The sequence below is a fragment of the Sander vitreus genome, chromosome 3, assembly GCF_031162955.1.
Source record: "Sander vitreus isolate 19-12246 chromosome 3, sanVit1, whole genome shotgun sequence".
Lineage (NCBI taxonomy): Eukaryota > Metazoa > Chordata > Actinopteri > Perciformes > Percidae > Sander > Sander vitreus.
The window spans coordinates 2,533,649-2,549,964 of record NC_135857.1 but is presented as its reverse complement, the minus strand read 5'-3'; the positions used below and the strand labels follow the sequence as shown (position 1 = coordinate 2,549,964).

The 16,316-nt window shown below is 41.0% G+C and overlaps 1 protein-coding gene across 1 annotated transcript; it reads right to left on the bottom strand.

Annotated features, from left to right (window-relative positions):
- Positions 1 to 3,977: 3,977 nt before the first annotated feature.
- LOC144513694 (neurobeachin-like) lies at positions 3,978 to 15,313 on the bottom strand. Its single transcript, XM_078244878.1, has 4 exons — positions 15,199 to 15,313; positions 8,955 to 9,081; positions 5,352 to 5,471; positions 3,978 to 4,004 (listed from the first exon to the last, which is right to left on the bottom strand). Exons 1-4 carry the CDS (start codon positions 15,249 to 15,251, stop codon positions 3,978 to 3,980), a joined length of 327 nt encoding a protein of 108 aa, XP_078101004.1. The 5' UTR covers positions 15,252 to 15,313.
- Between the last annotated feature and the right edge of the window lie 1,003 nt (positions 15,314 to 16,316).

Sequence of the window (16,316 nt, the reverse complement as noted above, 5' to 3'; positions counted from 1 at the left end):
GCAGAGCAGTGTTGGCACACATTCAATGGGCTAATCTGACTCATGTACAACACATATAGTGGTGATGATAGCTGGCAAAGACCGAAATATTTCTAAGTGCATCATATGAAAGGATGGGTAACACTTGACTTCAAGGTATCGACATAATCGTGACATGACACTGTCATAACTATGACATGATACTAGGGCTGGGACGATTCGTTGACGTAGTCAACGTCATCGATTACGTGAATGCGTCGACACAAATAATTTGCGTCGACGCGTCACTAAATAAAATAAATAAATAAAACTTGCGTGCAAATTAATTAATTCATTCGGGTTCTAGGGACACCTAATCTGTAGCCCCGCCTTAGCTCTGAAGCTAGCCGAGCTCCTCCGCCTACATGCAGTTTTTTGTCAGGTCGACAGTCCAGTGAGTGAGTCAGAGATAGCAGCACGAAAGGACGAGTATGGCGAGTAGTGGCGAACCACAAGAGTTAGAGGACCCGCCGGCCTCTTTAAGAGCACAAGTTTGGGAAAACTTGGAGACTGTATGGCTGCAGCCTGGAGCCTCCTCTGTCATGCCTTCTTGTCTCATGCCCTCCCGCCTGGTTTTGTATTCTTCCTGAAAGTGACTTTATTTTGTTGTTGGATTGATAGCCTACATCTGGCTTCAGGTTACACTAAAAATGTATTTTATTTGAACAGTGCAGTGTTAAACAACTTTAATAAATAGAAATTTGAACCTTATTGAAATTTGTTTTGTGTAAATTGTTAATAATTGAGCAATGGGAAAATAATCGCTAATTGAAAAATGAATCGTTAGATTAATCGAAAAATGTATCGTTAGATTAGTCGACTAATCGAAAAAATAATCGTTAGATTAATCGTTTAAAAAATAATCGTTTGGGACAGCCCAACATGACACTGTCATGAAAGTGTCATAAACGTTATAAAGAAGTCATAAACGTTTATGACTTCTGTCATTAAGTGTTATTCGTTTTTTGTCATGACAAGTTGACATTGTTTGGGTTGTCTTGATTATGACAAGTTGACATTACATTTGTTTGGGATGTCTTTGTAATGACAACTTGATATTAACCAGGATGACATTACCAGAGGATGTCTGTTTAATGTGAAGTTGTCTTAATAAGGACACTCCAAAGAAATTTACTGTCAACTTGTCATGACCAAGACAACTTCTGGTAATGTCACTTTGATTAATGTCAAGTTGTCATAATCAAGACAACCCAAACAATGTCAACTTGTCATGACAAAAACCGAATGACAGTTAATGACAGAAGTCATAAACGTTTATGACTTGTTTATAACGTTTATGACACGTTCATGACAGTGTCATGTCATAGTTATGACAGTGTCATGTCACGATTATGTCGATACCTTCAAGTAAAGTGTTACCAAAGGATGTAAAGTCATGGCTTAATTGTTTTTGACTAGTCAACACAATGAGTTTGTGTTCAGTGAAGCCCTCACTGGATATGTCTGTGACAGACATTACTTTATGGATCCAGACCAGAGCTGGAAAGAGATAAGTAGTTATCGAGAATAAACAAACAAAAGAAATACATAATAATAATGTTGTTTGCCAGTATCCATTGGAAATTATATTCTTCTTACCGAGTTGCATCTCACATTTGTGAGGTACATCCCTTGTAAGAATCCTTCCGCCCACAATTTCCTAGACTTTCAGCAAAGCTTATGAACTCTGCTAAACATCAGTGATGAATGATAGTCCAATACGACAGTCAGCTTCTGTTAGCCTCAGCCTCAGTCTCTGTAAACGCAACAATGTCGCCTGATGGTATCTCCGAATGGTTGGGAATGTTTCAAGTCGGTCATAGAAATGGCAATATACAACAAAAAGTTGTTGGTACTTTAAATGAAATAACTGGGAGTCCATCTTGGTTCAGAGTGCAATTTCCCTACAGCAATATAAAAAAGAGCCCAGGGAACAGATTCCACTAACAGGTCTGTCAGATTTTCAGCCATAAATCATAACGTGTAGTAGGAATAGCAACTCTAGGCAGCAATAATCTCTGCATTTCAACTAGCTGCAGAAGTTACAGTTACATTCAATACACTGTGTGAGCAAGGGGAAGCGTGTCAAACATCAAACATGGATGAGAGGACCATGGATCAGAAAATAAATCATGCATCAGCTCAGAAGGTGTTCTCCTCTGGCTGTGGAGCGGAGGCGAGCTGAAACAGATATAAAGAAAGTTGTACATACATACGATGTACATACTGTAGCGGATGTATGCTGTGATCTGCTGCACTCAGACTCTTCCTGGCAGTTCTAAATTAAAACAGACAGGTCCTCTCGTCGCCTGGACAGCCCTCCCATTACAACAACCAATCAGTGGGCCTGACAACTCTCTGACCTTCCTCCCCAACGCACCTGGCTGGCTCTATCATACTCACCATTACCAACACCATTCACAGCTTCATCAAACTGCGGGTAATTGTCTCCCCGAGACATGCTCTTCATTATTCCAAGAAATCTGGAGGATTGCTCTGCTGTGCGTTACCTCTCTAATAGAAGGTCTAGAACCACAATTAAGAAGGTAAACGGCAAGTCACCTGACATTAGCGAAAAAGACCAAACAATGACTTCTCCTGGGATTCTCCAGGCCTTTACAGACCTGGTTGAAATCACAAACATCCATCTCACAATCCTCAACAGTGTTGGTTTTACAATGACAATGCCTAATATTCCTTCCAGCCATTAAAAAGACTAATGTTGTCTTGAAAGCAGCTAGGCAGCAAACAGAGCTGGTGTAAAATGGACAGAGATATGGTAAATTGTCTGAGACACATCCTGTGTTCAAAGCTGATTTGGCAGTGCCTGTCATCCCTCCTTTTGTGACAGAGTGCAGATCTTAGGGCTGTGAAGAAACAGCAGCACTTTGTCAGGAAAAGTGAGACACAGAGAGAGAGAGAGAGAGAGAGAGAGAGAGAGAGAGAGAGAGAGAGAGAGAGCAGTCTCTGAATATGAGAAGAAGCTAAGGGGAATGAGTGGAATATTTAGGCGTAGAGCGGAAATAAAATAAATAAAACTGTAATCTAAATTAAAAAAATGTGCACACCAAATATTTTGTCCCCATGTGATTCCCAGCTGAATCCCCTTCTGGATAGGTCAGCATCTTTCTATATAGTCACAATCGTTTGGTCTTTGTAAAGAAGCTTGGGAGTGCTACACCTGCTGCGGCTGATATAAGTCGGCTCAGGACTCTATCCCCTCAGAGAGCCTGCTGCTTCCCTCTGTGTATTGTGCCATTATTTCCCCAAAGTAGGTAATTTATGCAGCCGTTTATGTGGGAGGAAAAGCATCTTTCCCAGGATGGAGACACATGGCAAAGGAACTGTGGCAGGGCAGCACTGGGCATTGATTATACAGATTGATAGGTGATGCAGACTGCTAACATGTAATACAATTTAGTCACCCTCAAGTGCATACCTTATAGCCTGGTCCTAGCTGATGAATTGCAAATATCTGCGCGGGATTGAGGGCTTCACTGAACACGTAGACGGCTCCTAGCTGGCCGCAGAACACTCTGTTTGCATCTGCTGTCTCCGAGGACCCAAGGAAGCACTTATCATAACTCTGCAAGGAGGACACAGAAAGAAAAGGCTACATCATTTTATGCTTCAGGCGTGAAATATCCAAATTCACACACAGCTGAATTAGCCAGTGGGCAAAAAGTAAAAAGTACAACATTTGCTTGTGTGCTATATTTTCCTCCTAGAAATTCTATTGTCAATATAACCATCCAAAACAACATCACCTTCTGTGTTTCGTTCAGTGTTAACCTAGACAATTCCCCATCGGAAGGAGGAAGACAATGTCCCTGATTTACAAAGATAGGAAACCTCAATATAACCTCTGGGACAGAAAGAATACGTGCTGTGATTGGAATCAGGATCAAATTGAAGGATAGCTTACAACAGCAGCAGCTAATTAACAACTCACCAAACAGTCAGTATGAAGGCCTATACAAGCAGTACTGGGGGGAAAACACATTGTTTATAGAGAATTCAAAATCTTGATCAAGCTTGTCTTACATTTAACTCTGTTAGAAAAGCCCATCCAATCTGATATTAAACCTTTCTGTACAAAATATACCTTATCACACATGAAATCATGTGAAACAGTTACCAAGACTTCAAGCTTCAGTCCTACTGGAAAGAACAGAAGGATGGCAGTAATCTATGTTTTTATTTTTTAAGCAAAGCACAATGCTACCATAGAAAATCATCTACAAAATTAAGAACATGTAGGTGTTAATATCAGAATCTCAATAGTAGAGAAAGAAAAGATGAAGAGAAACAAAATTATATAGATAATACAAATGGCTTTTTTCAGTTTATTTATGTGTTACAAGACACTCATCACATGTAGCATCACTTTTAGTTGTCAGCTTACAATATTTTCTATGCAGATCGGTTATGTGACTTTGCTCTCCATCCGTATGACGAAACAGCAGCCCTTGTTTAAATAATCTGGATGGAGGACAATGTTAAGATGTAGTATGTTGCCTTACATGGTACTTTGATGTGGTGGTGTGATTTGCTTATGCCACCTCATTCAATACATTTGTACATGTCCGTCGGTTGAAATAAAATCTAAACTATTCCGTGGCTGTGTCTGTGCTATGATTCCTAGTGTCTTTGTGATGCAACTGTTTCTGCAGCCATTGCAGTACATTTCGTTTCAGGTGTGGGAACATTTCTCCACAAAAACAGCTCTACTTAATGTGGTGGAATATTTCATGAACCACACTTAAATCACATCCTGTCATTTGTGCAATCTTCCCTTGAATACAGCTACAGTGTGAAATACACCTCTAGAAATGTTCCTCGTCTCTGCAAGTGCAAATTGCTTTTTAAATCTGTGTTATGTGTAAAAACAGGTTTTCATTTTAGCTTAGAATCATTCAAACATGCAATTTCATATAATGTCATACATTTTAAACGAGATCGGTCTCATGGTATTTGCAATCTCTGTACACATATCTACAGTAGCTTCTGAGATTTAGCCATTTTTCACTCTATACATAAATCTGTTCTCCAAATGTTTGATATTCCATCTTTCACCCTCTAGTGCAGAGCAACTCTGTGAAGGATGGAGATTTAAATTAAGACTGCCAGTCATATATCTGAGTGAAATCCATGTTGATGTGGTAAAACTCATTTTGCCCGATGAGCGCTATTGAAGATGTAGGATTGTCGCAATTTATGGCCATGTGAGACGTTAATGTGGCAGCCTCAGTCAGTCCTGTGCCAATAAACATCAAAACCAGGGAGAAAAAGCTGACAATAGTGAGGAGGAGTAAAGAAACAAGAGCGCTTACATCATTTGTGTTGACGTGCCATGCCATGTCTCCGTAAGAAACAAGCTGTCCGTTAACATAGCATCTGATTTCACTGTTCCTCCAGCGGCTGTAGATGTGAACTATACTGATCATGTACCACTGAGGGGGAGAAGAGAGTCAGACAGAAACAGATTTAATAAGGGAGCTCCAGAACAGGTCACTCACTAAGTGGGTCATTATCATTCTTTTGTAAGAGTGTGCCTCTCAATTACACTTAACTAAAACTACAATTAAGTTTGGTTTATAGAGCCACATCATCATCATTTCTGGTCTCCCATTCATTTCTTTAAAAACTGAGGAATTCAGATAAAGTTCCTAGAAAGCCACAGCTGTGAGGTTTGCTTTCTAATGTTCTCAAATCTGCAGTGGAACATTGTGAATAATAGATCAGAGAAAAAGGAAGAAGAGGAGGCAAGACAAGTCATCGCTGCACAGAGCCATGTTAGACACTGGCTGTAGTTATTCAGGGATGAAACACTATCTAACTATACAACTATTCACTCAACAACTGTGTGGTAAGAGAGGGAACCAGAAAGGGACTACGGAAGAGAAACGGAAAGCCCTAAACTGTGACTGATTTGTCCTCAGGTGGCTTTAAGAATTGCAGAATCAAACAAAATCCATTATAATAATTTAAGACATTTCATCAAAGGCAACTATTCCAACATTAAAAAAGAAAATGATGTTATGCATAGGCATTTGTTTCATAGTTAAATGTCTGTCAACAGCTCTCTCCCAAGTCTGAATTCATTTTGTGTACAATAAACCCTTTTCATATCTTACCGTCTGTATGTCTCACTCACCAAGTCATTCAAGTGGAACATATCTGAAGTACTGTATATATAGAGCAATCTAAGCTGAAATTGCTTTGCTCATAATTGCTAATGCAGAAACTGTAGATGTATTATTTATTCACTTGAGCATTAATAACTACACTTTGTAGCTGCATTTCATTTCTTCAAGTTGTCTGTCTCTCTCCAAGAAGTTATCTAACATCCTGTGTTGTTGATGCAGCAGTTGTAGCACTGACGTCAGTTCTATTGATATGACAATAAAGATCTTTCCAAAATGTTTCTCCTTCACACAGATCATTTTTCACTTCTTTGAATTATAAAGTTGAAAACCTTCAGGATTCTGCCTTCGAGACTTGAATAAACATAAAGAAACACTACATTATATTGTGACAGGGAACCATTGTGTGCTGGACTGCTACAGACAATAAAGTGGGGTCTTGTCATAGAGGTGATGCAGACTATGGGCCCTCTCTTGCACCCAGCGCAGCGCAAAGCCCGACGCAAGTGTCTTTGCTATTTTAAGAACGACGCAGTTGTCAGTTTCCCGTCCAGAGCCCACGTCGTTTAAATAGCAAATGCACCTGCTCTCATCTGTGGCCCATGCTGGTCTTACAGGGAAGTGTGTTCAGGTGCATTCTGGGCTATCTTGAGGCAGTGGGAAGTGATGGCACCATTGACCAACAAAAACCTGGTCTAAAGTCAATAACGCAGCATTTCATTGTTATTTTAACAGAGCATTAGTAAAATGCTCCTAGGCTCGTGCACAGCGCGCGCACACTATGCTTGTTACACACACAGGGACGCACAGCAGCACACACACATGCAGAAGATTACAAATAAAAATATTACGGTGCAAATCCTCCATCATAACAGCAATGCTCCAAGGTCCAAACGCGCCTGGCTTTTAAAGGGAATGGGAGATGATCTCTGATTGGTTGATTGCATGTTACGCCCAAAACACACCTCTGATTAATGAAGACACTAAGTACAACCCTTTTGAACCATGACCCCGGCCCACGGACCCTTTTTTCCGCCGTCAAACTAGCAAAAGTGGATTTGGACACGCCCTAAACGCACCTGCACCAGGCGCTTCACGCCGTGCGCTCAGATCGTTAAAATAGGGCCCTAAATGTCAATTAAACTACACCTTGATATTAAAAACTAATTACACAAATTACATCATAGCTATACAAGGGGCTGTTCACCACTATAATTACTTTTACTCGACAAACAAATAAATACCCTAGGGTTCTCTCGTCTTCACATCAGCATCAGAAGCATCAACAAGCCACGCTTTCATAAACATAAACAGCTGCTCAGAATGGTCCGGAGCTCGCAGCCATTCAGAGTTTCTTTTATTTTAAAGACTTCATGGGGAACATGTATTGTCTTAAGTAATTTGACTTTTCTCTGTTATCAGAAAACATATAAAAGAAAGGTAACAAATATTTATATATTGATGCAATCTGGCAACACAGCACAGACTCAAAAAATCAAGACATGTGGCACAACCACATCGGCAGGCAATAGGTTGTCCATGTCTTCTGGACACGTCTGACCCACGCAGGGCACTGTGAGCAGTCTAATGGAATAACAGCCGTCTTACACACAAACGTATGGACACTTATTGAGGCTGAGGGGAAGAGTGCAAGCTGCCCGCAGGTAATTTAGAACGGCACTTATCCGCAGATGTCTGAACCCAAAATCAATTAAAAACTTAATTCAACATGTTTTATCTTCTAAGAGCTTCTGCAAAACGATACCTGCACTGTGGCGGTAGGGATGAGAGGAATGCTTGTTCCCAGGTGGTCTGTGAAGGCTGGAATTGTTTGACACATGCTTTGAGCCGGTTTTCCTTCTCCGCAGGGGCCACTACACTACACTGACATTCCATGCTAGATTAAGTTTCATTTTCTCATCTGCATTTACATCCAATTACATCTGTAAGACTCCTCTGGGAGTCGTAAACACTTCAGGTATATGTTGACATACAACTTTGTAATGCCAGTGAAAGAACAGGTGGCGGTCAGGGAGTCAGGCGTAAATTACAGGATGTTTGAAAACGGTCCTCTCAGCTCAGGCCACACTGATGCACACTTATGACATAAGTGGTTGGTATAATGCAATACATGTTCATAAATTGGGGGTGATAGTAGCTCAGTCCATAGGGGCTTGGGAACCGGAGGGTGGCCGGTTCAAGTCCCTGTGCAGGACCAAGTACAGAGTGTGGACTGGTAGCTGGGGAGGTGCCAGTTCACCTACTGGGCCCTGCCAACCCCCAACTGCTCAGGGTGCCTGTCATGGGCATCCCCCTAACTCTGACATGTCTCCATTAGTGCATGTATAGCTCCGGGGCATTTGTGTAATGTGTGTGATAACTAACAACAGAGTAAGAAAAAAGTAAGTAATTTCCCCTTACGGGATCAATAAAGTATGTCTTAATCTTAATATGTGCCTTACGTATACTACAAAGTAGCTACTGAACATGTCTTGAGGGTCCGCTGTTTGAATTGGGGGGTGGTGGGGTGGTGATGGCGCAGTGGATATGAGACATGCCTTTGGTGTGGGAGATACATCAACCAATGTGTCCCTGAGCAAGACACTAAACCCCTAGTTGCTCCAGAGGCGTGCGACCTCTGACATATATAGACATTGTAAGTCACTTTGGATAAAAGCGTCAGCTAAATGACATGTAATGTAATAAATTCAAATAGGTTTGGTTTGAATAACATAATCATATGTGGTATAACAGCTGGAACACATGAGTACAACCCAAAGCTGCTCTTACCTTCCTGGGCTGAAAATCATACTTCACACAGTGCTGGAAACCTTTTCCTTTGGACTTGAGTGATGTCACGATCAAGCAGTTACCAACAAAATGTGCAGAGTACCCAATGCCCTTGCTGGTCCGATAGCTGTGAACAGAAACATGCACAGTATATATCATGAGCTGCAAAGTTAACAGGGTAAACCTAATTCATGTCTCAACAAGCAGGGTAACATACATTTCAACTCAACTGAGTTTGGAAGGTTTCTGACTGCCAAGTTATGCAGTGTAACTATAAGTTATTACGTATTTTAGTTATTAAAAATGTCTTTGGATGTTTCCTCCTTAACAAAACTGAAGTGAATGCTTCCTTCTGCATAATGAGATTGGGGCAACATCATTTTTAAATTCCTCACGCTATGCAGACACAAAGCAATTTGCAGGAATAATTGACAGGTAGTTCTTACGATTCTTATGAGAATTATGATAATATACTTAACCAGCTAGAACAGGGAAACACCCGAGGTGAGAGCTACTGCAAATTGTGCAGGCATGGTAACAAAGATGAAAATACAAGAAAAACACTTAGTTGATGAGGCACACTTCATTGATGCTCCCATGGTCTAATCCCTCTCCTCTAATCTTCTTGACTCCACAGATAAAAGATATATAATGTCAGCAGTGAGGAAATGCCACCTGTATACAACACGAGACGAGCCCATACAGACCACACCCTGCGCACACACACAAACAACCTTGCAATACTACACTAGTTCTCTAATCTAAAAGATTAGAGAACTAGCCCTAAACTGTGACTGATTTGTCCTCAGGTGGCTTTAAGAATTGCAGAATCAAACATAATCCAGTATAATAATTTAAGACATTTCATCAAAGGCAACTATTCCAACATTAAAAAAGAAAATGATGTTATGCATAGGCATTTGTTTCATAGTTAAATGTCTGTCAACAGCTCTCTCCCAAGTCTGAATTCATTTTGTGTACAATAAACCCTTTTCATATCTTACCGTCTGTATGTCTCACTCACCAAGTCATTCAAGTGGAACATATCTGAAGTACTGTATATATAGAGCAATCTAAGCTTAAATTTCTTTGCTCATAATTGCTAATGCAGAAACTGTAGATGTATTATTTATTCACTTGAGCATTAATAACTACACTTTGTAGCTGCATTTCATTTCTTCAAGTTGTCTGTCTCTCTCCAAGGAGTTATCTAACATCCTGTGTTGTTGATGCAGCAGTTGTAGCACTGACGTCAGTTCTATTGATATGACAATAAAGATCTTTCCAAAATGTTTCTCCTTCACACAGATCATTTTTCACTTCTTTGAATTATAAAGTTGAAAACCTTCAGGATTCTGCATCAAGACTTGAATAAACATAAAGAAACACTAAATTATATTGTGACAGGGAACCATTGTGTGCTGGACTGCTACAGACAATAAAGTGGGGTCTTGTCATAGAGGTGATGCAGAGTATGGGCCCTCTCTTGCACCCAGCACACCGACACATGTATCATTCCTACTTTGCACCCGACGCACAGCAGACTTTTCCCTCCACAGACTCACGTCAGTAAATTGGGGAATAAACTTGTGCTCCCGGGGGTGCTTCAGCAAAAAGAGGAGGCGTGTTCCGGCACAAACGTTCCCTAGTGCTATTTTGCAGTTTCAGAAAACAGTTCCGCCACTGACTTTAGACTAGGTTTTTCCTGGTCTGTGGCCGTCTTATTCAGATGCTATTTTTTTTTGTTGTTGCTCCAAGTCTTTTTTATTGATATTTATACATAAAGAGATAGTGTACAAAGCACATACATTCAGAAGCATAGGTGAACAGAAATATTACAAGTATAAACATCATACCCTCCCCCCTTCGCTCCAACAGAGCCCCGTCCCTGCAACAATATTACTCTACCATTCAACAACCTAGTATTGATTGAACTTGTATGGAATCACTTATATTACATGCATCACTTAAGTATCATAATTACATGTACACACAAAAAATATATATATATATATATATATATATATATACACACACACACACACATACACACACAGTGGGTACGGAAAGTATTCAGACCCCTTTACATTTTTCACTGTGTTTCATTGCAGCCATTTGCTAAAATCAAAAAAGTTCATTTTATTTCTCATTAACACACATTAGTACACTCAGCACCCCATCTTGACAGAAAAAAACTGAAATGTAGAAATTTTTGCAAATTTATTAAAAAAGAAAAACTGAAATGTCACATGGTCATAAGTATTCAGACCCTTTGCTGCGACACTCATATTTAACTCACATGCTGTCCATTTCTTCTGATCCTCCTGGAGATGGTTCTACTCCTTCATTGGAGTCCTGCTGTGTTTAATTAAACTGATTGGACCTGATTAGGAAAGGCACACACCTGTCTATATAAGACCGTAGAGCTCACAGTGCATGTCCGAGCAAATGAGAATCATGAGGTCGAAGGAACTGCCCAAGGAGCTCAGAGACAGAATTGTGGCAAGGCACAGATCTGGCCAAGGTTACAAAAGAATTTCTGCAGCACTCAAGGTTCCTAAGAGCACAGTGGCCTCCATAATCCTTAAATGGAAGAAGTTTGGGACGACCAGAACTCTTCCTAGACCTGGCTGTCCAGCCAAACTGAGCAATCGTGGGAGAAGAGCCTTGGTGAGAGAGGTAAAGAAGAACCCAAAGATCGCTGTGGCTGAGCTCCAGAGATGCAGTAGGGAGATGGGAGAACGTTCCACGAAGTCAACTATCACTGCAGCCCTCCACCAGTGAGGGCTTTATGGCAGAGTGGCCCGACGGAAGCCTCTCCTCAGTGCAAGATATATGTAAGCCCGGATAGAGTTTGCCAAAAAACACATGAAGGACTCCCAGACTATGAGAAATAAGATTCTCTGGTCTGATGAGACCAAGATTGAACTTTTTGGTGTTAATTCTAAGCGGTATGTGTGGAGAAAACCAGGCACTGCTCATCACCTGCCCAATACAATCCCAACAGTGAAACATGGTGGTGGCAGCATCATGCTATGGGGGTGTTTTTCAGCTGCAGGGACAGGACGACTGGTTGAAGGAAAGATGAATGCGGCCAAGTACAGAGATATCCTGGAAGAAAACCTCATCCAGAGTGCTCAGGACCTCAGACTGGGCCAAAGGTTCACCTTCTAACAAGACAATGACCCTAAGCACACAGCTAAAATTACAAAGGAGTGGCTTCGGAACAACTCTGTGACCATTCTTGACTGGCCCAGCCAGAGCCCTGACCTAAACCCAATGAACATCTCTGGAGAGACCTGAAAATGGCTGTCCACCAACATTCACCATCCAACATGACGGAACTGGAGAGGATCTGCAAGGAAGAATGGCAGAGGATCCCCAAATCCAGGTGTGAAAAACTTGCATCATTCCCAAGAAGACTCATGGCTGTACTAGCTCAAAAGGGTGCTTCTACTCAATACTGAGCAAAGGGTCGGAATACTTATGACCATGTGAGATTTCAGTTTTTCTTTTTTAATAAATTTGCAAAAATTTCTACATTTCTGTCAAGATGGGATGCTGAGTGTACATTAATGAGAAATAAAATGAACTTTTTTGATTTTAGCAAATGGCTGCAATGAAACACAGTGAAAAATGTAAAGGGGTCTGAATACTGTGTGTGTGTGTGTGTGTGTGTGTGTTAAAACAAAACTGTATGATAAGTAAATAAAGATAATACATCAAAAAGAAAAAGAAATAAATAAAAAATAAAAAAATCAAGTAATCAAAAATGGTCCTTATGGGTTTCAAATTATACAGAATACAGGATCAGTCATGTGAAACATCAATATTAGTGACATCTAATTTCTCTATATAACTTAAAGGTTTCCATGTAGCATAACATTTTTGAATACATCCTCTTGTAGAATAGTGATTCTTCTCTAATACCAAATGGTGTAGAATGTCATTGATCCACATGTTAAAGGTTGGAGGAAGTTCCTCCTTCCATTTAAAGAGTATTAACCGCCTAGCTATGAGAGATGCAAAAGCTATCATATTCTTTGCCTGGCGGTTAAGGTGAGTGTCTTGTGGAGTTATTCCAAATATGGCAGCGATGGCAGAAAGTTCTATAGGTACTTGTAAAACATCTGAAAAAGTTTTAAATATTGAGTGCCAGAAATTATCTAGTTTTGAACAAAACCAGAACATATGTGAGAGGGTGGCTGGCATTTCCCTACACCGATCACAAATAGGATTGACAGATGCTATTTTAAGGGCGCATGCTTGGCCGCAATGTAGAGTGTGCACACCGCGCATACACTTTGCTTCTCTCATCTCACGGACCCAGCAGTTCCCATTTTTGCAAACCATACATGGAAGGAAAAACATGACCTTGTTTTACACAACATTTCCATGAATCATGGCTGTGTCCATGACATAAATGAGGAAATATTAGAGGACTTAAGGAGATGTGATGTTGAACTGCATGTCCCGATGCTACCATGAACCCAAATGCTGCAGCAGCAGCAGCATGGGAGAGGACAGACAGAAGAGCTGCATCGTCTACAGTGAGGTCATCTCGGCCTAATGTTAGGCTACATTGCAAAAATATCACCATGCATTCATAACCTCGTGATTCAGTGAGAGTGAGCCCAAAACATGGGAAGTATGTTTTTGTGACATTTCTTTATTTACATTTTGACAAAAAGAAAAATTGATAGCAAACGTCGATCTCCTCGGCTGTGAACCGCTCCTGGCGTGCGCCCATGGATGTATTAAGAGCGTGCGCCTAGCAAATCCGCCATTATAACAGCAATCCGCCATGAATCAAGCGCGCCTGCTTTTAAAGGGAATGTGAGATGACGCTCTGATTGGTTTATTGCACGTTACGCCCAAACCACACCTATGAGTAATGTAGCTACTTCAGACCAACCTATTTTAGAATTGCATCAGGCGCAAGGTCATCCAGTACCATCTTCAAAGCCCCACACCACCACCACCACCCATTGGGATCATCTAAAACAAACAGACCGCTTTGACAAGGTAGATGAAGAGAGCATTGGCTGTAATACTGTGTGGTGCATTCAGGGCCGGAGGCATATAGAGCCCCACACCTAGCTATCACTGAGCCAGCCAAGACGCTCCAGTGGACAAGCCTGCTTGTGATTACACATCAGGTAGAGCAGCCACGCTTCTGAAGATACAATTCTATTTTGTTGTCTACACGCCATGCCACTGAGCGATGAGGCTCTCGGAGCGACGTATAAAAAACGGATTAGCTTGGCATATCTCATCTTTTTTGTGACTGTCAGTAAGGAATTGTTGCATGAATACCAACAAGTTAGCTTAGGCAGAAGTTCTTTTTCTTTTTGATGTTACACATCAGAGAAACAAGTCCTTCCCAGGTAAGTAGATGTATGCATTCAAACTGTGTGATCCAGGTAAAGCAATGGCAGCCAGCAGGCGATTCACTGGAACTAACGGTTATCTGTGACCAATTAGTGTAAACAGTCTTCTCTGTCATTATTATCCACTTTCTCTTCCATTGCGTCCCACAACTCTTGTATATGTCCCATTGTATTCAGTGATTTTCTCCCAAAGCTGCTCTCATGAACAGAAAGAGTGGCAGCTGCATATCACTGCACTTTTGGATTAAGGATTTTAGCACTAATTACCCACAAGCTTTTGCAAAAGCTGGTACGTGGGCCTTGTGTGGCAGATATTCAAATCTAAATGAATACCTCCACAGTGCCTCCCACTGCAGCAGTCTGCCTCTGTAACAGCCAGTGCCAGTCGCCGTAGTTCATGCTTCCATGGGTTTTAATCTCAATAATCTCACCTAATTCCCCTCTTTCTCCATTATAACTCCTGAACAATATCTGAAAACAAAATGAGCCCCTTTCATAAAACCACATTACGTAAGTGTTGCCAGTGTGTGGGGAGAAAAAAAGTGTCTGTAAAACGAGTTTAACCTTGAAAAACAAGTTGCAGTTTTAATCAGGTTAGATGGGGAAAATCAGTGTAGGTCACAGAGCATCAGACAGCATATTGCTTTGTCAATAAAGCTGCTGGTAGCTTTATGGGCCTCTGCAGAGATGGCGTGATTCCTAGTACAAAGCTAAAGCAATTAGATTGATGAAAAACAGGAAAGTGTAATTTTCTTCTCTCTGATGTTATAATGTGGATTTACAGCACCCCTGTGAGAGAGCATATCCAGGACACTGGAAACATGGAGCATGCATGTATGTAGTTGTTTACTCACCAGTAGAGATATGGTTTGTCCTTGTCAACATTGATGTTATTCAAGGGATCCATCCTGAACCAGGTGTTAAATGTAAACCCATTCTGATAAGGCCACTTGGCAATAGGAGGTAAAGCAATGGCCTGGGACAAAACACAAGAGGGTGGAAATGATGCAGTAGGAGAGACAATTGTTTAAAGATCTGTTGCGCTGCCTCTACTAGATTAAGTTTAGGTCAAATTGAGTTGCACTATGTAGAAATAAACTTGAGCATAAAACTAAGGTGTTAGAAACTGATCAACTGACTACATACGTGTAATCTGAAAACAATCCCAAACTTGTTCATGCTTCTATTGTGCCTAATACTTATTAATGAAAATGTGTAAATTCTTTGCTTATGTCACACAAATGTGTGTCCAGCCTCTTTCATGATTTCTGTCCTATTTGCATTTGGGGAAAGTTGCTCTTAATCTCTAAGATTCTAGACAGTAGTTCAAAACAACTCTTTAACCATTAGTGAAAAATTACATTTAATGAAATCGCTGTGATGACTCATTTACTTACTTACTTTGGCATGATGTAAAAAGATGCAAAAAAGGTAATGAACAGTATGCTCCACTCTGTCCTATGTCCTGACACAGGATTCCTATCTCCCTCTAAATATTCCTCTGTCTCGGCTTTCTCTCAACATGTCAACTCCCGAGTGAAACTATCAGCAGCCCAAACTGCACTTATCTTATTCAGGGTTTTCCACACCATTATGAGGCTTAAGGCTGTTTTATGCTTCTGCGCCGAATCAACGGCGTACCCCCGCAGACCCCTCTGCGTCGCCGCGAACCCCCCTCTGAGCCCTCTGCCGTAGCTCGCCGTGCACCTCCAAAAATGTGTAACTTTGCGTCGAGGCGACGCAGACCACAAGGACTGTGACTGGTCAACTGGTCCTGTGTGTTGATAGTCGCGTTTCAAGCAGCCTGCTATGGGGAGTAGCAACATGCTAGTTCACCGACATCAGTTTTGCAAATAAACTCTGAGATATTTTGGTAACAATGACGGAGTTATCCGTTTGTAAAGTGTCTATATGTCAGTAACGTTTTGAAATTACCATGGTGAAATGCACCACGATGCAAAGCAACCCCGAC

Coding starts and splice junctions, on each gene's coding strand:
- LOC144513694 (XM_078244878.1), bottom strand. CDS start 15,251: ATGGATCCCTTGAATAACATCAATGTTGACAAGGACAAACCATATCTC. Junction 9,082..15,198: donor GACAAACCATATCTCTACTG/GTGAGTAAACAA, acceptor TTCTGTTCACAG/CTATCGGACCAGCAAGGGCA. Junction 5,472..8,954: donor ATGATTTTCAGCCCAGGAAG/GTAAGAGCAGCT, acceptor TCTCCCCCTCAG/TGGTACATGATCAGTATAGT.